This window comes from Daphnia carinata, chromosome 9 (assembly GCF_022539665.2).
Source record: "Daphnia carinata strain CSIRO-1 chromosome 9, CSIRO_AGI_Dcar_HiC_V3, whole genome shotgun sequence".
Taxonomy (NCBI): Eukaryota; Metazoa; Arthropoda; class Branchiopoda; order Diplostraca; family Daphniidae; genus Daphnia; species Daphnia carinata.
The window spans coordinates 8502537-8525640 of record NC_081339.1 but is presented as its reverse complement, the minus strand read 5'-3'; the positions used below and the strand labels follow the sequence as shown (position 1 = coordinate 8525640).

Sequence of the window (23104 nt, the reverse complement as noted above, 5' to 3'; positions counted from 1 at the left end):
TTGACCTTAAATGTTAAATTTTGCAAACACGGTGAAATATATTGACGATTATGAAAAATGAGCTGTATTCGTTACTTACTGTGTTATTATTATAGAAAATCTCATTTATACTAGATTAAATTTAACACTCCAAAAATAGTATAATAGAAACTGAAGCTGGGGCAAATACGGGTCGTGAATGGAACAGGTATACCAATCACGCCATTATACCTAAAAGCTACACTTCGGTTGCCACTAGGGGGCACTTGAGTAGTATGTTTCTATGAAATTTTTAATTGATTGGTCCTTATTTTTTTTTTTCAACTTAATTGTTAATTCAAATTGAAAGTTAATTTTAATTAATTAACAATTAATAAATTTTCATTTTCGTAATTCCATAAAAGAACTTTAAAATAGTTTTTTTTAAATAACTATACACTCATAGGGTCCAAGGTTTATTTTTTATGTTGTTTTTGAATGACTTATTTTAATTAAAAATGTATGATTTTTACCTTGAATTAGAGGTCAAAGTATTTTAATATTTTAATTAATAATTAAGTAGTTTTAATTCCAATGCACTTCTACGTAATATCAGGGATCCCGTAACGCGGCCTACGGTCATTAAAAAAACATCCCGTAAATCGAATTCCTTAAGAAATTGTATTTTTCATTTTGATGTAGATTGTCCGCAATTAGTAATAATGCTTTTTCTTTGTTTTTTCTTATTTCTATCTCTATACGATCCGATGCTGGATCACGTAATGAAAAATGCTTAATGGTGGCATGAACTAATGTTTTTTCTTCTATATGCGCATATATTTCTATTCTATTCATACTTGGAACTTGAGTTGCGCTGGAAAGGCCAATTGGGTAGCCTAACAGAACGAAATCTTTATAGAACATCGTCGTGTACCATGGACATTAGTTTAGAAGCATAGTTGATGAAAATATTCATTTGTTTGTACGTACAAGTCGACGACATCGATGACATATTTGTGTACTGCTGTCATATTTAGAAGCATCGGTTTATCCCTTAGTGAACGATTCATCCGGAACAGCGGCAGGCGTCGCGCTCTTTCTTTGCGGTGGATGTCACCGGTAACGCGCATCATCGTCCACGCATCCGGTCAGCTCGTATCTCCTTCACATTCCTTAAGTGGAGGACATTAGATTTTTCCACTTTCCTTAAGCAGAAAAATTAATACCTTCATTTTCCTTACTTACCTGCGTTATTCATCCTCACAAGCGCCATCCATATTTCCTTGCTCATAAAAACAAGGACACCAGCACCGTAGGCGGAGGTCCTCGACGCCCTGCTGCTGGCCTAGCCTTTGCACTCACCGATTTGAGCGCAAAGGCAAAACAAAAAAAGACGGATTACTGTCAAACTTAAAGATCATTTGCAGCTTAGCTTACTTTCAAATATTTAACTACGCCTAAAATTTATCTAATACACTTAACATCTAACGTGTACACTAGTCCTTAGCCTATGTCTTAACGATACGGGTGTCTCGTAGCACACGTTGCTATTATAGCCTCGCTGGTATAATTCTAACCCATTTATTGCTACTCGTCATCCAGCACAGGGTTTCCCGTCTATCAGCTTACTACTTGTTTCTTCATCGTTTGAAGGCATATCGTGATAATTAAACATATTAATTGCCTAGCATTAATTGCCTATTTATTGCCTAGCATCGTAGTAATACTTACCCATCCTTATTCTTTTTACTCTACAATAGGATAAACTATCGCTTAAACTACAGGGTCGTAAAATACGGGGTTTCCCGTCTCTAAACTTGCACGGGTTTTTAACGCGAGGCCCTGTATTCATAGTGGTAAAAAGTGCTCCTTGACTCCAACAGGCTACGTTCACGTAGCTACTAAAGCCCCGCATCCAAAGCATCTGTGACTTAGTTTAGGTACATGACCACTAGGGTAGATTTCTTCTTATAGGAGAATCAACCAACACCACCAAGCTGATACTATCAACTTGATGATCCCTCCCAAAGAAGCCTAGTCTATAGGCCATCAGATACTTTGAACAAGCTTTACTATTCGTCAAGGCGGTTATGGAAGAAGTGTAAATCCGGTTAGGTTCTCAATGCTCAATCTCAACGCATCGAGAAGCCCTTTTACTTGTTTCTTCACCGTTTGAAGGCATATCGTGATGATTAGACATCTCAATATTGCCTAGCACCTTATTACATGAGTTTGTTTCCGTTGCATGCCGATGACACTTCATATGGCGTAGCAGGGGGAAACTCAACTCACGGGAACCGTAACGGTGACGCAATGCGTTGTGAACCGCGACTCACAACTGGATCACGAGATGGCCACCACGGCTCCAATAAGCAGAGGCACACACAAGTCTTTTATACGTGTCTTTCTGCACGAAAACCGCGTTTGTAAGAAGTTGCGGGAGTCCCGAACAGTGATTCGTTTTTAGTGTCAATAAATGAATTTCGTAAGAAATCGTTTAATGAACATTGTTTGAATTTTCATTTTGATTTAGAAAATACAAATAGTTTGCAAATTGCCTAGTTATATCTTTCTATTATTATAAGATAACTGATGGGAACCCCCACCCTCTTGCTCTTCATCTTCATCTTATTCGTATGATAAAATATTCCACGATTTTAGCAAATTTGTTCCGCGCAAACCCTTCCGGTGGTGGTTTCCACAATTTTCCGGATTACCAAATAGTACGAAAGCTGCAAAAAAAATGTACTATATTTAGTGTATTTCATAATGTCATATCTTGATGAGAAACGGTTTTAATTCAGATGACCGATGTTATAGTTAAACGCAACAAATAAGTTTTCTACATTCGATCTACGGCTTATATTTGCCACGAAACAAGGAAGCTTGATGATTGGGAAGACCAATTAGAGAGCGTTGGTGCTTTAGCCTCGTGAAGAAAATAACGTATCACTAGATTGATAATAAATTGAGAAAAATATAAGCAAGAATTGGCTAAAATATCGTGCAAGATGTTATTAATTATACCTCCGTTTACGGCATGTAGAACCTACGGTTCCATGGGGACATTGGCAAATGTTAGGTGAGACGCAGCGGCCACCATTCAAGCACGGCTGGTCACAGACAGCTAAATAAAAAAAAAAAATTCAATTAAAGAAGATTATAATTTCCAGTTTCCCTAAAACGAGGAATTTTTCGAGAAGGGTATAGGTTTAAAAGTGGAATTGGAAACAAAAAATCGTGAGTTCGTTGACATACGCGTTTGGCATCGTTCTCCTGTGCGTCCAGCCCGGCATGCACAACGATAGGGCGCAATACACGTGCCTCCATGCAAGCAAGGCAAAATGCAATGAGCTAAAAATATGGCCAAAAGGGTCATTTAAATAAACACTATTTCATTCATTGTTCGTTAGCTACTAATAAAAAAAATTGCAGCAGGCAGAACACGAAAAAAATAACAAGATGCAGAATATTGAAGGCTGTATCAACAATTCCCTTTACCGTGTTGACAACGATCTCCGCTATATCCGGGAGGACAAGAACATTTCCGACTGTTTGGTGTACACGAACCGCCGTTTAGGCAAATTGTATCGCAGTGAGTGTCACACACGGGTGGCGAGCCTGACCATAGGCCATCTGCCTGACAAACTAATATGGCGCTATTCGTTTTTACAGCACGACCTGTTAGCGTCAGTTAAACAAAAAGGTTAAAACTATCTCATAGAAAGAAAAACAAAAATGGTGAGTACCGTGCTGACAAGTGATGAGGATCCGATCGCCGAAATGAAACTGTCCACCTGTTGCTACGGTTCCTGATCCACTGATGACAGCCATTGAGGTAGTGCCTTTGACAACTGGACGACTACAATGCACTTCTGTAAATGTAAACATGACACTGCATATTTGCATCAGAAAGTTTAAAAACATTATTGTTCGCTTTTACTTTTACAATGGCCTTTAACTGTGGACCATTGCTGATTGGGTAAACAGTGGAGCGTCAAATCACCGACCGGCGTGTAGCCTTCTTGGCAACGGAGTATCAGCTGAGTTCCAGCGATTCGTTTTTCGGACGTAAGATTCATCGTGTGGTGAACGGCGGGAGGAGGTGCGTCGCAAGTCAGGGCTGGCTGATGGAAATTCACGCATTTAACAAACCAGCACGAATGGTGTGAAAGAACTTTTGTATTTTTGTTCAGCTTGATTACGCTGACGTTACCTTCACATTGCGGTGGTTGAGCTGACCAGATTCCGTCAGCCAGACAAGTAGATTCATCAGCCCCGATTAACCGATAACCCGCACTGCAAGCATAACGAACCCTGTCTCCAAACTGCCGCCCAGTTCCCATCACGAATCCTTGTGTCGGTGCTTGAGGTTCAGGACACCAAACTCCTAAAATAAAAATTTCGTATCACGACTAGTTTGAATTGAAACGATTATGTTCGATTACTTTGACATTGTGGACCCCTTTCGCTCCATTTCCCTTGCTCTGTGCACATTCGTCGCTCTGGACCAAACAGCTGATATCCACGGTCACATGTATAATGGGCCGTCGAACGGTAACTGCAAAATGCAAAACGTTAAACAAATTGTCAATCGATGAATTCTCTTTGCATCAAGCTTACCCTGCAGTGAGTCGCGGATTGATTTCGTTATTCATTTCTTGATTATCTGAAACCCAATGAGTCAACTGGACAGTTCCATGATCTGGGTCTCTCAGAGAGGGGCATGTAATCTGTTGGCAATTAGGCGGTTGATCGCTCCACGATTTGTCCGTCAGGCAGGTTATCGTTGCAGAACCAATTAACGTAAATCCTGGTAAACATTCAAAACGAATCGTTGAGCCTGGAATAAATCCACCGACAGTCCAAGTTCCATGCTCCGGGGCTTCGGGTACTGCACAAACGACAGGATCACATGCCAGATCTTCCCCTGACCACAAACCATTGCTCAAACATGTTCTAGAATCACCACCTACACACCCAAAACAAAATCGAATGAATTTCCAATTATAGTTAAGTGAAGTTTCTAAAAGTAAAGGATGTACCAGACAGACGATATCCAGGTTGGCAAGAATAAGAGACCGTATCGTTGACTCCAGTCCCGCGGACGGCCATCCAACCGTTCTCGATGCTCGGAGGCTCCGCGCACGATCGGGCAACGCAAATAGGCATTGGACTGGACCAAGTGCCGTCAGGAAGACAAGTAATTTGCTCTTCTCCTTCCAGTTGATATCCTTCTTGGCAGCTGAACGTGATGCGGCTATCAAGCAGCGAACTCGTTTCGCTCACAGATCCATATTGCGGAATTTGAACATCGGAACAATGGATTGGGCTGCACGTTGGAATTTTCTGTTCATCCCATTCTCCGTTTTCGCCGCAGGAAAACGTGGACGTTTGCGATTGGTCGAGCGTGTACCCCATCTGGCAGCCAAACTGGACTTTTTCGCTGTACCGGTACGTGTCTTTTAATGGCTCGGTGAAAATCAATCCGACAGACAATTCTAATTCCATTTTGAGTTGTTTCGGAAGGACGCACAGCTGCGGCTGACATTGTGGCTTCCCTTTCCAGACGCCAGATGGTCCACACATCAAATCATTGCCGATTAACTGGAAGCCTGGATCACAGCGTACGAGAGCGACGATCATATCCGGCCGTATTTCTGTTGCTTGGATTTGGCCGTTCAAGGGAACTGGAGGAGATTTACACGGCCATGGAACGCAGGCCGGAGGGGGATGATTCCATTCTCCCGTCGACGTGCATTCACTCAACGCACTACCCACTAAATCGAATCCATGCTGGCAGGCGAATTTCATGGCGAACGGATTCTGTTGGCGGCTCGTTTTTAATTCATCCTGCACTGGATAAACAGGTGTGGCGATAACGTCTTTCGGTATGTCAACAATCGTACAAACGGCTCTGATGCAAGTCGGCGTTTGATCTCCCCAATCTCCCAATGAACTGCAAGTGAGTCGACCTTCGCCTGTCATTCGAAATCCAAAATCGCAGACGTACTCCACTTGATCCAAATATGAATATTCTTTCATCTCGTTGCCGTTCAGTTTCCCATTTCTGACGGTCGGTGGTTGAGGACACTGCACCAGCTGGCACGTAGGTGGCTCCGTAACGTTCCACTTGCCCGTCTCGAGACACTTGGCCGATTTAGGACCATCTTTGGTCAATTGATAGCCTTTCTTGCAACCGTATTGGATGATTTCACCAACTATGGCACCTTGTTCCGTCTCACTGACGGATCCCATCTCACTGGGAACGGGACGTGAGGTGAATCCGTGCTGAGGAATAGTAGCCGTTGGGCAGATAGCTCTTGAGCAGACAGGCGGTTTCGAAGACCAAGAACCGTCGGCAAGACAGCGCCTTTCGACAACAGCGCCACCTGTTGTCGGTTTTGTAACTGCGTAGCCTTTACGACATGTGTACACCAAAACATCCCCAAAATGATAAACATACGCATCGAGCTCAGCATTCGCTTGCTGTAAAGAGACCATGACGTTGGCAACGAGGCCCGGATTGGGGCATTCCACCGGCCGGCAAGTTGGCGGGATGCCGTTCCAGTTCTCGTCGTCTTCGCAGGTCAATCGGTCCGGCCCATCTAATTCGTATCCAGGATCGCAGGCGAACTGAACAACTGAACCGTAGACGTGTTCTTCGGCTCCCGTCACCGTACCATGTTCCAGCACGGCGGATAAACGATTGCAGAATATCTGATGACACGACGGCTCTTGATCCGTCCAATCACCGGTGGCTAAACAGGAACGTTCACGTACACCCACCAATTTATATCCTTCCTCGCAGTCGTAGAGTATGACAGATCCGGTGTTGAGACTTGTAGCTGATCCACCGACTTCGAAGCCAATGTATCCGTGTTCGATGATGTCCGGCATTGAACACGTGCGGGCAACGCAACGAGGCCGTGTGCCACCGATCCAATCGCCTTCGCTGCCGCACGTCCTCTGCTGCGATCCGTTGAGGACGAATCCTTGATCGCAGCGGAAAATGACTTTCGAGCCGAAATTGGTGGATGTGTAACTGACCGATCCGTTAACCGGCGCTTCCGGTTCACTGCAGACGACTTCCTCGCAACGGAACGCTTCTCTCGTATCCGATTCAATGTCGTTGACGCTCCAAGTCCCGTCCGAGTTGCAAACTAAATTGGCCGGTCCGGCAGTCGGATGGAAACCCGTGTCGCATTCGTAGTGGGCAAGTTGACCCGGTTCGAAACCCTCGACCACAATCGTTCCGTGGTCTGGATTGTCCAGAGCGGGGCAAGTAATTCCTGAAAGTGACCCCTGACTAAGGCAAGAGGGTAGCCCTTGAGGTAACCATCCGATCAATCCAGCGCATCTTCGACGCGATCCACCTTCCAGGACGAATCCATTTGTACAAGAATAAAGCACTTCGGCGCCCGTGTAAAACACAGTTTGATCGTAGTTGACGTGTTCACCTTCGGCAGCGGATGTGTACACCCAAGAGCCGTTATCAATTGAATCCGGAGACGGGCATTGTTCAGGTAAACATTCTGGAACGGTGCCCATCCACGAGCCATCTTCCAAGCACGTCAGCACGTCCGATGAAGTCGTGGACGAACTGAATCCTTCCTGGCACTTGTAATTTACCTCTTCTCCAGCCACGAATGGTTCAACAGCTGATTGAGTACCGTTACGAACGAGCGGTGCCTCAGCGCAAGCGATGGGCAAACATTGAGGCGGAATAGTCCATCGATAGTCGGCACCACATTCGATCCAACTAGAATTTCCGATTAATTTGTAGCCGGAATAGCAATTAACTGGAGCTTTGCTTCCGAATGTCTGTTCTTCCGCGTAGACAGCGCCATTGTTGATGGTCGGCAACGGGCCGCAGTCGACCACCATACAGACGGGCAAAGTGGCTTGTTTAGTACGGTCTAACCAAGTGCCACTCTCTGTGCATTCAAGCTCGGTGGGGCCGTAATGTTCATACCCCGGTTGGCAGACGTAGGAGGCCATTGAACCGACCCGATTGTTGTTGGGGCGTGACAGTTGGACGTCGGCGTAGGAAATCTCGGGCGGTGTTCCGCATTCGATCGGGACGCACTTGGGGATTTGTCCGATCCAATAGCCGTCGTGACTGCACTGAACTTCGGCATTAGATTCAAGTTGATAGCCAAAGAGGCAAGTAAATGTCAAAATGGATCCGGGAACGAGGAAATGCGGCAGATCTTCCGGTAGGATCTCCGCTACTCCGTTTGTGACGATGCCGTGTTCCACATATGGCGGACGGGTGCAGGCCAGCGGCTGACAAACGGGGAAAACATCGTCCCACTGGCCTTCGTCTTGGCATGTCAAAGAAGACGATCCATCCAGCCGGAAGCCGGCCGCGCATTGGAAAGACACTTTATCCCCAACGGCGTACACATCCTGAACATCTGGTTCGATCTGCGAACCGTTAATCGGGGCCGCGGGCGGTTCGCAAGTGACTGGAATGCATTCAGGTGGAGAACCGCTCCACTGGCCGTCTTCCTCGCACGTTCGTAATCCACTACCGGACAGCCTAAACCCTCTCGTGCAATTATAAGAAACCGTGTTGCCGTAGACGTAGTTCGTTCCGTTGACCAACCCGTTCAGAATGTACCCGGGGAACCCGCAACTGACCCGTTGACAATTCGGGTCGGGTCCCGACCACCCACCGTGGACAAGGCAAGGCCGACGCGGGGATGGCGTCGTGAGCACGTGACCTTGCTCGCAGACGTACACGGCCTCGTTACCTTGGACGCTAACTCCGCCATTGCGCGGCGGAATGGGATCGGAACATCCGCGGCAAAACAGCGATTCTTCCACGCGAATGCCGCCCCGTAACCCGTGCTTGAAATCGGCCCACGTAATTAAATTGCCCCGGTGCTGGCTGGAATCGTTGACGGAGGGATGACAGGAGAGGGTCAACCTGGCGATGTGTTGGTCATCAAGAACCGAGTCCCACAATTCGACGCCGTACAGGAGACCGACGAACGATTCGGCGTTGCTGAACCCGCCGGAACGGACGTCTTGCTCTTGACCGAGGATGACAGTGCCATCTGGCGGGATGGTAGAATTGGTGGCCAGTCCAAATCCGCTATCTCTGAGTTCGCCATCGGAGTAAATGCGCCAATGTCCGTCGGGTGACGACGACCACGTGGCGCAAATCAAATGCCACCGTCCGTCGTTGGCCGTCACGTCCGTCACAACTTTAGCGCCGTTGACGTAAAGGACGAATCCCGAATAATCGGTAAGGGTTAAAGAATTGGCTTCTTCATCCGTGGCGTAAGAGAAGACGGTGCCGTAGTTCTGCTGGTCCGTCGTCTTGATCCAGCCGCACAAACTCAGCTGACCGAGCGGCTTGGAGTGCGTTCGCAAACCGCCCTCCCAAACGGCGTAGTCCAGTTTGCCAGCGCTCGTGAATTCCAGGCTGAATTCAGGATTGACCGTCGTGTCGCACGTTGATCCGACAACGCCGGGCGGGCAGAAACATGCAAATGATCCCAAACGATTGATGCACGTACTTCCCGAAGCGCACGGTTCCGGCTGGCATTCGTCGACATCGTTGTCGCACAGCAGACCGTCGTATCCAGTCGGACAGTGGCAGACAAAATGGCCGACAAGGTCTTCGCAAGTGGCGCCATTTAAACACGGCTGACTTAGGCACTCGTCAACGGCCTGTTCGCATAATTTGCCCGTCCAGCCCGGATGACAGACGCATGTATAATTGGCCAAGCGATCGTAACAAGTGCCACCGTTTTGACACGGCCCACTCAGACACTCGTCCACATCTAATTCGCAATGAGGGCCGGCCATGCCCGGTGGGCAAATGCAAGTATAGCCCATGGTTTTGTCCACGCAAGTGGCTCCCTCGTGACACGGTCCACTTAAACACTCGTCGATGTCCGTTTGACACACGTCGCCGGTGAAGCCGGTCGGACATTGGCACTGAAAACTGTCCACTCCGTCCACGCAAGTGGCGCCGTTCAGGCAGGGCGAAGAGGAACACTCATCGACGTCCGTTTGGCATTGCATTCCAGTGTAGCCGGCCGGACAGTCGCACACGTAGCCAAAGAACAACGTCCTGCACTGGCCGCCATTTTGGCAAGGTAAGGAGAAACATTCGTTGACTTCCAACAGGGTCACCTGTTCGAATTCTTCCGTCGCTTCCGGTTCCGGCAATTCTTCCGTTCCGTTCACGTCATTGCCTTCGAGACTTGGTTTGACCCGTAGGCATTCCATGCGATTAACAGCAGCCATTCCAGATGTGTAGGGCGCTCGCCGCGGGCAACGGATGCAAAATTTCTGTCCCTGAAGTGGTTGATAGAATCCAGCTGGGCACGCGAAACAGGGAGCTAATCCCGTTTCGGAAACAAGACCACGTGCACAAACGAATTTGCAATCTTCGAGTCGGCGTGATCCTCGACGCCACGTGGTCGAACCAGACGGGCAAGGAAGACATTGCCGCTGGGAATACTCTGTCTGGTACGTTCCTTGTGGGCAAGTACTGCAAGGTTCGAGTCCAGTCGGCGAATAGCTACCGGCCAAACATTGAGCTGTAAATTTTAGAAATTCAAATTATTGTTCTTTTTAAAATTGCAAAATTCGTGAATAATTAAAAACTCGGTTATTAAAAAATTTTGAGGTAGAATTCATGAAATGAGGTGAGATGGTCAAGTACCTTGACAATCATCGGAACGCTTGGCGTTGACCACTTTAGTTGACGTGTTGTTTGGACAGACTAAACAAGAGAGCTGACCTTCCTCGGGTTGATAAGATCCTTGAGAGCACGACTCGCACACTTCGTTGACGACGTTGAAAAATGTGCCGACGGGGCAATAAACGCAACGCGCGAAATCGTTGGTGGAGTTGTCGGCTTTGACGGGAATGCTTCCAGCCGGGCAAGTGAACTTGGGTCGATCGACGTCGCCTTGGAATTGAACGTCGAACACGTTCAACAGCTGACCGGCCGTGTAGTTAACGTTGAACTCGCCCGACAGAGCCGATTCTGTTAACATGGCTCGCAGCTGATTCAACTCACTGAGGATCATGTCTGGCGTTAAATTCAGCGATAACGGCTGGATCGGTCTCGACGTCGATGGTCCATCGGTCCCGTTCAACTTCTGGGCAAACCGACCTGAATGACGGATAACGAATGCTGACGTCAATTTAAATAAGAAAATAAACAAAACTTACTGAGAACTTTAAAGCGCAATTCTAACGTCGTGCCGCTGTTCTTCTTGTTTTTGCCCGTTTTGCCTTTTGCTGGGTGAACCCCACTGCTCGTTGCGTTCCGTTTGAATCTCTGTGTTTCGGACCAGCCCATTAAACTGCGTCGAATTCGGCCGCTTGTTTTGAAAGACCTTCTGGACCTCGTGATTTCGTTAGTTTCCTCCCAATCCATGGAATCCGTTACGGCATCTTCGTCTTCCGTGCCGTCCGATTCGGCCACCAGTTGCCGACACTCGGCCTGCAGATCGTCCACCTGACAGATCATGTTATCCCCGCAGATTTCATTGAGACGGGCGGCCAAACGACGCTTGAAATGGCCTTCCATTTGACTCATAAGAAATGGGTCCTGACATATTTTGTCCTCCTCCGATCCGTCGCCGACGTTGGTCAGCCGCAACAGGCCGTCTTGGATGAGCGCGTCCGAGTGGGTAGTTACGGAACAATCGGGAAAGGGAAGCGGACTGTCGGCCGGCAACCACTGGCCATCATAAGCGCAGAAATAATTACGAGGTGGTGGCATAGCGAAAGCGTATCCGTCGTGACACGTCAGTGAACAGTAGACAGCGTCCGGTTGTTGGGAACAATTGGCCTGTCCATGAATCGGATCGACGGGCAAGTGACAAGCGTGCTCCTGGACACGGATGACCAACGTACAGGTGCTGTTATTCCCCGATTCGTCAGTGGCGGTGTAAACGACTTGGGTCTCTCCTAGAGGGAAACGGCCCGGATCGTGCGATCGCTCAACCGTCGGCGGCCGTCCGGAATTGTCGCTAAAGACGGGCTCGTCCCAGACGACGCTGGCGTTGCGGTCGCGCAGTAAGAAAGTCGGTGGCGATTCGCATTGATCCACCGTTGGCGGTTGATTGTCCGTCACAAACACCTGGAAACTGCATTCCGCCTGGTTGCCGCGTCGATCCTGCGCTTTGTACATGACTGTCGCGTTGCCGATCCGGAAGCGCATCGGCTGTTCCGTCACTGCTGGAACGCTGGTAACGTCCGGTGGCGTGCCTGAATTATCAGAAACTACAGGAGGATCCCACGAATAGGTGGCGAAATTTTCTCCGTCCAGCGCGTCCAGATTAGCGTCTGCTGGGCACGTAATTTCTGGCGGAGTCACATCTACGCAGCGCGTCTAAAAAAAACAACAAACAAATGAATTGGTAGCTAATGGCTCCAATTCAAACGAAAAAGAAAAAAATGGGATTTACTTTAACTTCTTCTTCTGTCCAGCCCCCTTGTTCGGAGCAACGACGGACTACCGGCCCGCGTAGCTCGAAGCCCGTCGCGCACGTAGCGTTACACTGTTCTCCGTAACGCATTTTTGCTTGCGGGCATTTGGATGGCGTCCAAGTCCCGTTCATCACTTTCGGAAGTGGATTACAAAACACGGCTAATTGGACCCCAAACAAACGGAGAAAAGAAATTCATTTTAGAAAAATGCATTAATTGTTATAGTATAAAAAGGACATAATTAAAAGGATATCAGATCAGTTTGTTTTTCTTTACGTTTGCAAAAGGCGGGAAGGCCATCCCAGTATCCAATGGGTAGACAAACCCTTTTTCGAGAACCAACCAGGGTGAAACCGACGTCGCATGAGAAAGTGCACTCGCTGTCGATGACGTAACTGTCAGACGTGCACTCGATCCGTCCGTTTTTCGGGGCCGGAACCGGACCGCAGCTTCGCATTTGACACATGGCTTCCTCGCCGGACCAGGTGCCGTTCTCTTGGCACAAGCGGATGCTGGAGCCGATCAGTTTGTAACCGCCGTTGCAACGGATGCCGCACGCCCCGTTAAAGACGCTGTTGCACGCCTGTTTCACAAAGTAACCGTTGGCTGGTGGGTCCAGTTTAGGGCAGGCCAGCAGTTGACATGTACGTCCGCCATCTTCTTCGGAAGGTATGTAACCACGAGGACATTGGCACTGATCAACTGACGTACTGCCGGCCGGAGAGATGTGATTCTCATCGGGACACGGTCGGCAGGATTTCAAGTCGCCTGGGCCGCCGTCGCTTCGGTATGTCCCACCAGGGCAAGCTGTTAACATTTAGAACACGTAAACTGAATTGATTTGATTTTCGTTCATCTGTGATTAGCCCTACTTTGTTTAAATGAAGATTTTTTATCAAAGAAAATCGGCAACTATCTAATAGTTCTTAGATTTTTTACGCGTTTCTTTTCTTATTTTTTTATGATATATTTATTTGTTATTTTATTATTTATTGTTATTATTATTTGTTATTGACATTCACATTGGGGGGCAAGCCGCTGAATGAACTGCAACGTTAAGGAATTTCTAGCTTGGTTTAGTTCTCGTTCTTAATTCTTAGCTTGGTCATTACAGCAAATATGGCAGCAATGGATCCATGCAGTCATAAATATATAAGTATTCGATGATAGCATTTCTGATTACTGTGATGCATCACAATCCACGACCAAGAAGCGGACATCTATTGATGCCACAATCAATTGGCACTCACTTTGGATGATTTATCAATCCACTAAAATCTGTAGATTTGCATACATCGCGCACACGCTCCGCTAAATCAGGTGGAATACTCTCCGTGTTTTTTTTTTTTTTTCATTAAGTTTCGTTGATGAATTACGCTTCGTAAGGAGAAAAAATAAAGACGTCACAAGCTAAAGCTATACGGCTCTCAATTCGAAAATAATGTGACGTCAACGACATCGGAGTTTGACTGCGACAGAAATGCGTCCTGACATGGCCCACCGCTAATACGAATGCCAAATCTGTTCCAGACACAACACGGATCGTTGACATAGTTTAGCCAAGCAGCCGAAATGGGCGGGACTCATTCTAGAACATGGGCGGAGATTCACGACTGCAGTTGACCTGGTTTTCGCTATCAGGTAATCGAAAATGGACGACACAACGGTCACCGATTTCAAATTTGAATCGCGAAAAACAAATTTTTCAAACTCCTCATGTCCGTAAGGAGGGAAGGATTAAGATATTCAAATCATTTACTTTAAATGATAAATATTGTTATCATTGTGTCCGACCGATTGCGTTTGGTTCAGGTGCCGACATATCCGTAAAAGGTCCGTCTCGTCCTCTGCTTCGTATTCTTTTCATTTGAACTTCTTTCGAACTGTTTCTAAGCGGTTCGTTCCATTAATTCTCTTTGGAGATGGAGACGGACCGGTGAGGCGCATTAAAGCGGGCTTTTGGCACACACAAAAAAAACACCGATGGCATTCAAAAAGACTTTGGAAAGAGACAAGAAAAACGAAGACACTTGTTTAGCTTTGCACGTGGCGTGCATAACTAATGAAAGCGTTTTAGTTCAGACTCCATGACTCTAAGAAATTCAATCCTTTCCATAACCTTCGATTTAAAAACGAAAAAAAAAAAAAAACTATTGGTCGTTGCTTCAATGACATCCCAGCAGCCGGACTGTGCTAAATATATATATATGTATACAGTATATATACTAATCCATTGTAATATTCTTGTATGAATATTGAATTGAAATTACGGTGGCAATCGTCTTTGAGTCCGGTGCCGTAGTGGCCGGGTGGGCAGAGACAGGCGTAGTGCCCGGTGTGAGTCCCGCAAGTGCACTGAGACGACGGATGGCAACAGTCCAATTGATCCTTGCAGAGCCGGTCGCAGGCGGATCGGTTGCGCTGGGGGAGGTAAGATCCCGTTTGCAGATCTTCGTGAAGGGCCCGACGGGCCAGCGCTTCGAATTCCTCGAAACTGTCGACGATATACGAGTGCTCTTGGGCCGGCTCCGATGCCATGTCGTAAAGCTCCTTGACGTTGCCGTTGCGAATTCCGAACGTGAAAACGCGGACTCCTTGCTCGCGAAGTCGTTTGGCGGCCGGACGAGGATCGCCCCCATTGGAATAGCCGTCTGTAATCAAGAAAACGGCCTTGACCGCTTCTGGGCGAGCTTCGTCCAGCACCGACTGGGCTTCTAGCAAGGCTCCCAGCGTGTAAGTCCCACCGCCGGTGTATCCGATGGCCGGCAATTCCTGTTCCAACAGCCGGCATTTGTGCCTCGGATCGCCGGCGCCGCTTGCGGCCAGCTCCCGGTGCCCCGTCTGTCTGAGCGGACTGACGTGATCGATGTGGCGGACGACGCGGTTCTTGGAAGAGAAGGTGACGACGGCCACGCGGGCCGCTTCGGCCGAGACGGTGAAATCTGCCAACAATTTCTTGACGAATTTCAATTCGTTGAAGAAATTTTCGGCGCCGACCGAAGCGGACGAGTCGACAAGGAAAACTAATTCGACTTTCTGGCCGGGCACATGGCGGAGGGCTTGGACGCGGTGTTTCAGGACCTCGCCGAGGACCTCCACTTTGGATTTGAGGACTTCGTTTTCCAATTTGCCGCCACCACCGCCGCCGACATCTTTGTTGAACTTGTTGCTCTTGGGGTTGGCCGTCGTCCCGTGATTGAAGAAGTGCTCGTACTCGATGGTCGGGCTTTTGAACGGGGAAGAACCGGATTGCGATTGCTCATCTTGACGGGCCGCTAAACAGTGCGGTGATGACTGGAACAGCAACAGGCCGGTCAGGATCGACCAGCCGATGTTGATCAAACCGACCATCTGGTAAGGGGACGACAGCAGTTACTTTCAACACGAGTGAAACGAATCGCTAAGTGAATTCACGAAATTGGCCGGAGTTGTTTCGAAAATCAAATCAAATAGAAACAGATTGAAAATGAAAGAACGTCGGATGAAATGGATCACTTGACGCCATCCATGCACAATATTTTGATTTCCCTTTTGGCTATTTGACAAGGGTTACGCGCACCAGATCTCTATAAATAAACGCGTTTCGTAGGTACCATTCGGCGCCGAAGAGATTTAACACGAGTCCTTCCAACTATTGTAATTATTTTTTGTCCCCCCCCAACACTGTCACGACACGTCTGGCTCTGAGGCAAGGAATCACGACCAGGCCAAACGAGGATGCGCTGCAGGAGAGATGTTAACACGGTGCCATCTGGGTCACCAATGGAGTCGACAACAGAGAGCTTCTCTTCGTCCTTTTCTCTCTCTCTCTCTCTCTCTCTCTCTCCCTTATTCGTGTATCTCTTCTTTCTCTCTCTCTCTCTTATTTATTTTTTTTTTTTGGCTCTCTTTTGTTTTCTTTCTATTCGTTTTGTCCTTCCTCCATCTTGTCTCTTCGTTCGCCTCATTCTTGCCTATATTCGTGCACGTTATGCATGCCTGGCGTTCTTCGTCTGCTTCATCCTGCCATAAATAAACCTGTGCCATCTTCTTTTTTATTTTTCGAAAACAAAATTAAAGAACATACCCGGGCTTCGGTGCGTCGTGCTACTCTTTCTTTTGTTTGTTTTCTTTAAAACTTATATATTTCGTTTCCTCGTTTTCGTTGTTTGTTTAGTTCTCCTTTACGTTCCAGCATTTCGTTTATTTATTTGTTGATGTCGGCTTCTTCTTCCGCTCGGCAACTGTTTGGTTGGCCGATGCGTCGCTTGTCGAAGAAATGATTTTTGCTCTACAAAGTGTTTTTCAGTTTCCCCTTTTTCTTTCTCTTTTTTTTTATTCGTTCATTCACGACATTGCATGACCGAGAGTTCATTGAACGAATAACCGGAAACCAACCGTAATTACGGCTAGTATAGAGCTTGTATACAACGCATTGATATCAAGTGGTGCCGGATACGCCCAAACGCTGATTAGACGATCACGTAGACAACAACACCACGCAATACGTGCACCTGCAATAACCAAAAAATCGTGTTTGATAGTATCTTAAATAAAAAGAGAAAGAGAAGCGACTAGGAAAACAATTGACATCATTGCTGTTCGATTGGCACATGCGATTAACATCTCTTCGATTTTTGCAATAGTTTTATGGCATTCAATTTGTTTTCATTCAAGGTTTATGTTTTACTTATTTTTTTTTTAAACCTAGGAAGGACATTGGCAAGAATAATGAACGCTAGCGGCTGTGCTCCCGTGTCCCCGACACCGACTTGGAAGTCAGCCCACGACAAGCATTTTCCTTTAAGTATTTCGCGTTCTTCGTTTTTGCGCAATCAATTCCATTCCGTTCTAGTGTTCAATGGAATCTGGAAGTTTCGGTTGAGGCCGGAATTTGAGTAGAGGGCGTGAAAAATGCTTTTACAGGAAGATAGATGGCACAGGATACGCGTGTTTGGTGCTGACTCGCTGCGTGATAATTAGATGCTTTGGTCGTGTTTCAAGGGAGCAATTGGTGTCAACTTATACTTACAATGTCAAGATTTAGAAGCGTTCAGGGAATCTCCGCGTGAACTCATCACGCAGTCTTTTCCTACGCTATACGAACATAATGGTCAACGCACTGTTCAAATAAGACAAAGAATTCCGGTTCGTTTTTCATATGCGTCCACGTTTCCTAACGCGGGTGAACGACTCCAACGTGTGAAGCTCTCGCTATAAGTGTAATGATTTCTCATTTGCGATGTGACAGAACAAAAGAATCAAGCAGCCCCCCCCCCACACTGGTTTGTTAATTAAAAATTAATGAAAGCTTTTAAAAGGACCAGTACACCTATTATCTAAATGAAGTGAAGGTTGTTAGAGGTTTTCCAGCTGCCGTGAACCTGGTTAGCACAGTTGAGATAATTACTCTGGCACACTGTTTCCAACTCCGATTCGTTTGCCTGTTTAAAAAAGGATGCGTCATCAATCACGATGGAAGGGTCAGGGTTGCCTGTTTTTTCGTTACAATGTCGAGCGTTGTGTTCTATGCATACCTGCGTGGACAGGTCAGCTGCCCTGTGTTGTTTTTAAATACGTTTTATACCGAGAAATGCAACACGAAGGAAAAGAAGTGGATAGCTGACGGTTCCTCCAGTCAAACGTATAGCGTCGCCATATAAGTTAAAAGGACGCCCATCAAACTGACAATAACATATCCGTATAAAATATCCAAAACAAAAAAAACCGAAAAGGCAAATAAAAATAAATCACAATCCGTGGTGGCCATTTTAAAGTTTCGTCGTCAAATGAACATGCAGTTTTTCGGCCGAACTGGGACAGGTAAATAGCGAAGAGAAAATATATGTACTGCTGTAGCTTGCAACCGCAATAAAAGCCATTTCAAGGACGTGATTCGGCCATTATTTTATGGCGATACCATCACTCGAAAAAAGGACGACGCGTCCTTGCTTGCTAATACCATTGAGAAAAAGATCGAAAGACGACCACTGCGGGACATGACATGCGTCCGAATATCCCGTACACCATATGGTGTTCCAGACGCCGGATGTACTCATCGAGTTAAAGAGCTGTCTGGATTGTTGTTGAAAGTACCTTGTCGGTCGATTTAGTTTGCTATTTTTTCGCGTTCCGACGTCTGATTGACCGGTATTGCATTCGTTCCGATTTCGCTAGTCTATCAGCTGTTTCTTATCTCTTTTAACCTTCATAATATTTTCTTGAATTAGATAACTAGTGATTTTGAAATGTTGCCGAGCTCCTCAACCACTAGAAATGAGAAAACCAAAATTATCCAATAGCACAATCAGTGACAGAACGCAAACAGAAAACAAACAATGAATTGCTTCAATTTGCGTGATTGGGTTAACTTGTGCGGCATCTGACACATCTTTAATTACCGTTAAAAAGAAATACATGGTCAACTGGTCAATAGTCTACTATTAAAAAATAGTTGATATTTTGACTTTGAATCGATGCAATCATTGGAACCGATGTGCTACGAACGGTAGCATAGAGTGAAGCCAGCTGTCTGCAGACGCAACGCTTACACGTACACACACACACACACGCGTTCAGACAAGAGAGAGTCGTGTGGGTGGAAGAAAAACCGCGGCTCGGTCGTGGGAGGATAAAATAAAAAAAAATAAAAAAGAGAAAGTCTGTGTACTTGTGTCGTTGTTACCGCTGGCATCAGCCAAGCGCGTCGAAAAAATGAACCGGCCTCTGACGGCTAACTCAAGCAACATGGCAGAAATGATGTCGAAAGCCAAACGCCAACAAACCATGGCGCAGGATCCACTTGGTACGTAATGGCTCTCGTTACAGTTGGTCTTCTCTTCTTGGATTTTCTTGTCCGTTTGTTTTAAAAGACTACTTCATTGTTTAATATAATCATCTGTATTTCAACTGTGCATTTTGTTTGTGTTTTGGGTCCTCTTCTCTTCGATGAGCAGACAAACTGCGGTCTCAACTGCTGGCTCGCGGAGCAACAGGCATTCTCGGATTTGGCAGGTAGGCACCTAAACAAAAAACAATTCATAATTGCATAAGAAATATCTCGTATCGTTGAGGCTCTTATTGTGTACGAGATTTCATATTTTTGAAATCGATAAAACGTTGATTTTTGTCAATTTTTGAAGATGTTTCAAAGTCGGACCCATCCCAAAATTTCGGTTCGGCTGTGTTATAGTCAGTTGTTCAGTGGTACACGCCGTTCGGGGTGTTGGCCCACTCTTAAAATATAGTTTTCCCTAACCCCCGAGGAAAATAAATGGTTGACACGTTTAATCCATTTAATGATCCACGACCATTTCCTGCTGGGTTTTCCGTTGAAAAAAAAAAATAAAAAATCCACTCAAGTGGTATGCAACCAACACAAAAGGGCTCTGATGTCATACGACCCTGGAAGCAGCCCTTTCCCGGTGTGCATGTATACGTAGAAATATCTCGCAAGCGCAATCGGCGCCTGCTGTTTTGAGGGCCACATTCTCTGAACGCACCTTCCTTTTTTTCACGAGCAGATCCATGTGAGGGAAATCGAAAAAGTGCGAGACGAACCACAATAATTTACTTGATGCAACTCCCTGCTTTAAAAAAAAAATCGAGACTAGGGCACATTGCACTGTCTGGGGCGTGCGGATGTAGCAACTGGTAGCAAGTGGAAATTCCATTTTTCTTTTTTTTTACGTTTTCACGACATTAACTAATTCACGGCAATATTATATACGCCCGCTCTTCTGTCGCAACCCACGAAACTGTCAAAGAGTTTCCGTCTCTATTTTTTTAAACATTTACTTTTTATCATCACTCTCTCTTTCTCTCTCTTTCGGTTCTTATTACCTGGTTTATTTAGTTTAGCTTGTGGTTTTCACTTTTTTCCTTCTTCTCTAACGTAGTTTCTTCCTTCAGAAAGCCAAGATGTTGAAGTAATTCTTCAAAATCGATCGAACAGGATTGGTTGAAATGCTTTGGTTTTTAGTAATATCATGTCTTCATCCTCACCTGTAGTCTACAAAACGGTAGACTGAAACGCCTTAGGGAAACAAGGGTAAGAAAAGTGATAGTGCTTTGGTGTCATGGCCGTGAAATGTAATGGTCAACAGAAAAGTTCCATCTTATTGGGTCTGCTGGATGATGAGTCAAACTATGGAGAAGTAGCTGGCACCATGTATTCCTGATGCTCAACGGCAGAGATGGATTTATTCTAAAACTTGGATATATAATAGATAGAGGTCTTTATTTCTTTATTTAAGAAGATAGGTCATTAATCATCGAAGTATCTCTCTAATTTTCGAAGTCCATAAGACTTATTCAAATTAAGGCCCGTAAGGAAAGATAACGTCATTTTCCTAGTCTAGTGGATAAACGATGTATGTCTAAATAGTCTGATAAAAAAAAGTAATAAAATAATAGGCAGGTTTAAATTAAACCCAATATGCTTGCATCTGGGCTTGGATAATATGCAAAGATGAAAATTTAATCACATTTTTAATTTTTTTGAATGAAGGGTATTCCGTCGGATGGATGACAATGGAAACCGTTCTCTGTGCTTCGATGAATTTTGCAAGGGGATCGAAGAAAGCGGTGTCAAGGTACTCTATTTGAAGACCTAAAAAAAATTATTAGAAGTTTTAAAAAATCATAATTTTTGGATTCATTTATTATTAAACGAATGAATAGACCGAGGACGGTTGCCGTGCTCTTTTCGACGCTTTCGACAAGGACCGCTCCGGGTCTGTTTGCATCAACGAATTTCTTAAAGCTATTCGGGTTCGCTGAGTACCATCTTTTTTTTTGCCAGTTTCTTTAAATACGCTTTAAAAAAAAAATTGGGCTTTCTTCTCCAGCCTCCCATGTCGGATGGACGCAAAAGGGTTATCGCCGAGGCGTTCAAAAAATTAGATCGAACTGGAGACGGTGTTGTCACTCTGGAAGACTTAAACGGCGTCTATAATGTCAAACACAATCCCAGATATTTGAGGTCAGTTTTGAAGACAAAAAATGTGTGTCAATCTTAATTAAATTAAATTCCTTTTCCCCTTTCTAAAACAGTGGAGAGGAAACAGAAGAGCAAATTCTCAAGAAGTTCTTGGCTAACTTTGAGTCAAACGGTTCTATTGATGGAATGGTAAATCGTTGATTTATTTATCACATGTTTATAATTAACTAAATTCTTGTTTTACACATAGGTGACTTATGATGAGTTCCTAGATTATTACGCCGGAGTCAGTTCGTCAATCGATCATGATGCATATTTTGATTTGATGATGAGGCAGGCATGGAAAATGTAATGTTTTCATTCTCGCATCTTATCGAAGAATCAGCAAGGCATTCGATAAAGAAAGGATCTTAATGGCTGCAAATTTTGCGTCCGCAACCTTTTTCAACGCATCCATTTCCTTCCAAAAGTTTTTGACTTATTTGCAAAATTGTCTCTTTTCTGTTTGTTTTTGACATCACAGATGCAAAACGCACACTTATTTTATTGTTTTTTTTCTGATTTCATTTTCCTCTTGACCCTTGCCCTGGATTTACCACTGCCTATTTTTCCTAACTGCCTATTGTCCCGACGTTACGAGCTAAATCGAACAAAGTTTGCATTTTATCGGTCACTTGGTTTATCAACGTGCATGATAAACGCAACCGCATTCGGAATGAAAAATGTAATACCACATACATTCTTGGACAACTATATCATGCTAACTAAAAAGAGTGGAATTTGCATATTGCTTCATCACTATTATAATCTAAACAAATAAACTATCCACAGGAAATTTTTAAGTTTTTACTTAGGCTACTATAGCACTACTTGCCTGCTTAGCACGTAGCCAATTAAGAAGAACAATTTTAAAGGTGAAGATGTTTAATGATTGAGATTACCTAAAATCTGACAGCTAATATTGCCCAAAAATTCCGCTACAGAAATTGGTAGTTCCGGTACGCCGACTAATGGGTTTGGGCGAATTTTTTAGAATCATATAGCATATAATAATTCTTTGTGGACATGTGCAACGTGATCATGGAAATGCAAAAGAACAGGGAGATCTATATTCTATATCTAGGCAAAATGACTGCGTAACGCCATTCATTTTTTCTGCATTACTCTTTTTCACTCCGCCTCTCTCATTCTTTTCTACCGCGTTCGACTGTATATGACGGCATGCGATCTCAGTCTAATCATTTCGAGGCCGCCCAAGGATGACGTCTTGCTTGCTTTTGTCTCCGTGCATTGGCAAACTTCGAATGTTGCTGGTACAGGAAAGAATCCACTTTTAGTTTAACTTTGTTTTCAATATACAATTGTTTTCTTCATTAATCTAAAAATATTACGCAAGTAACATGATTTTGGATCCCTGGCAGTTTTATGCAAATGCAGTAGGTGAATTACAAATTTTAGTTGACGCGGCCCCTTTTTACACTTTAGAAACGTCAAACAATAGGACAATGGCCTCTGCCAACCTCGTTTGCAGCCCTGCAGAGTAGTTAGTTGTATGCAACGGAATAAAAAAATATTGAATTAGAATTTCTTTATATTCAACTCAATGAAACATAATGGGAATAACACATTATAAATTTCTTGGTCGATTACGTGATATATAACTAGAACAAAAAAATGAAGTAAAGAAAGGTAAATTTAAAAAATCAGTTCAATGTCCAAACAGGATTGAATGAAATATAATACTAATGCTATTTAAAA

At 45.1% G+C, this 23104-nt stretch overlaps 3 protein-coding genes across 5 annotated transcripts in view; 2 read left to right on the top strand and 1 right to left on the bottom strand.

The window, feature by feature from the left end:
* Positions 1-23104, top strand: part of LOC130700698 (coiled-coil-helix-coiled-coil-helix domain-containing protein 2-like) — a 62456-nt gene that overhangs the window by 5754 nt on the left and 33598 nt on the right. The window lies entirely within an intron of this gene.
* Positions 2699-15940, bottom strand: LOC130700686 (sushi, von Willebrand factor type A, EGF and pentraxin domain-containing protein 1-like). Of its 3 annotated transcripts, XM_057522667.2 has the most exons (15): positions 14697-15935; positions 12703-13233; positions 12405-12586; positions 11161-12328; positions 10646-11101; positions 5004-10520; positions 4582-4930; positions 4407-4519; positions 4175-4348; positions 3902-4081; positions 3708-3833; positions 3460-3639; positions 3217-3312; positions 2986-3085; positions 2699-2910 (listed from the first exon to the last, which is right to left on the bottom strand). In XM_057522667.2, the coding sequence occupies exons 1-15, from the start codon at positions 15775-15777 to the stop codon at positions 2883-2885; spliced, it is 10281 nt and encodes a 3426-aa protein (XP_057378650.1). In that variant the 5' UTR covers positions 15778-15935; the 3' UTR covers positions 2699-2882. The 3 variants fall into 3 exon arrangements, 2 of the variants coding, with proteins under 2 accessions (XP_057378650.1, XP_057378651.1); XM_057522668.2 differs by lacking the exon at positions 3217-3312 and having other exon boundaries at positions 14697-15936; XR_009003860.2 differs by lacking the exons at positions 2699-2910; positions 2986-3085; positions 3217-3312; positions 3460-3639 and having other exon boundaries at positions 3902-4085; positions 14697-15940.
* LOC130700697 (calcyphosin-like protein) lies at positions 19092-22045 on the top strand. Its single transcript, XM_057522682.1, has 7 exons — positions 19092-19210; positions 19362-19419; positions 20915-20999; positions 21088-21177; positions 21255-21388; positions 21460-21535; positions 21597-22045. The coding sequence occupies exons 1-7, from the start codon at positions 19120-19122 to the stop codon at positions 21696-21698; spliced, it is 636 nt and encodes a 211-aa protein (XP_057378665.1). The 5' UTR covers positions 19092-19119; the 3' UTR covers positions 21699-22045.

Bases quoted from the DNA above. Each gene is read 5' to 3' on its own strand.
- LOC130700697 (XM_057522682.1), top strand. From the start codon at position 19,120: ATGAACCGGCCTCTGACGGCTAACTCAAGCAACATGGCAGAAATGATG. The intron at 19,211-19,361 runs GTACGTAATGGC...TTCGATGAGCAG, and splicing joins CATGGCGCAGGATCCACTTG to ACAAACTGCGGTCTCAACTG. The intron at 19,420-20,914 runs GTAGGCACCTAA...TTTTGAATGAAG, and splicing joins GGCATTCTCGGATTTGGCAG to GGTATTCCGTCGGATGGATG.
- LOC130700686 (XM_057522667.2), bottom strand. From the start codon at position 15,777: ATGGTCGGTTTGATCAACATCGGCTGGTCGATCCTGACCGGCCTGTTG. The intron at 10,521-10,645 runs GTACTTGACCAT...TAAAATTTACAG, and splicing joins GCGTTCCGATGATTGTCAAG to CTCAATGTTTGGCCGGTAGC. The intron at 4,349-4,406 runs GTAATCGAACAT...TTTTTATTTTAG, and splicing joins AAGGGGTCCACAATGTCAAA to GAGTTTGGTGTCCTGAACCT.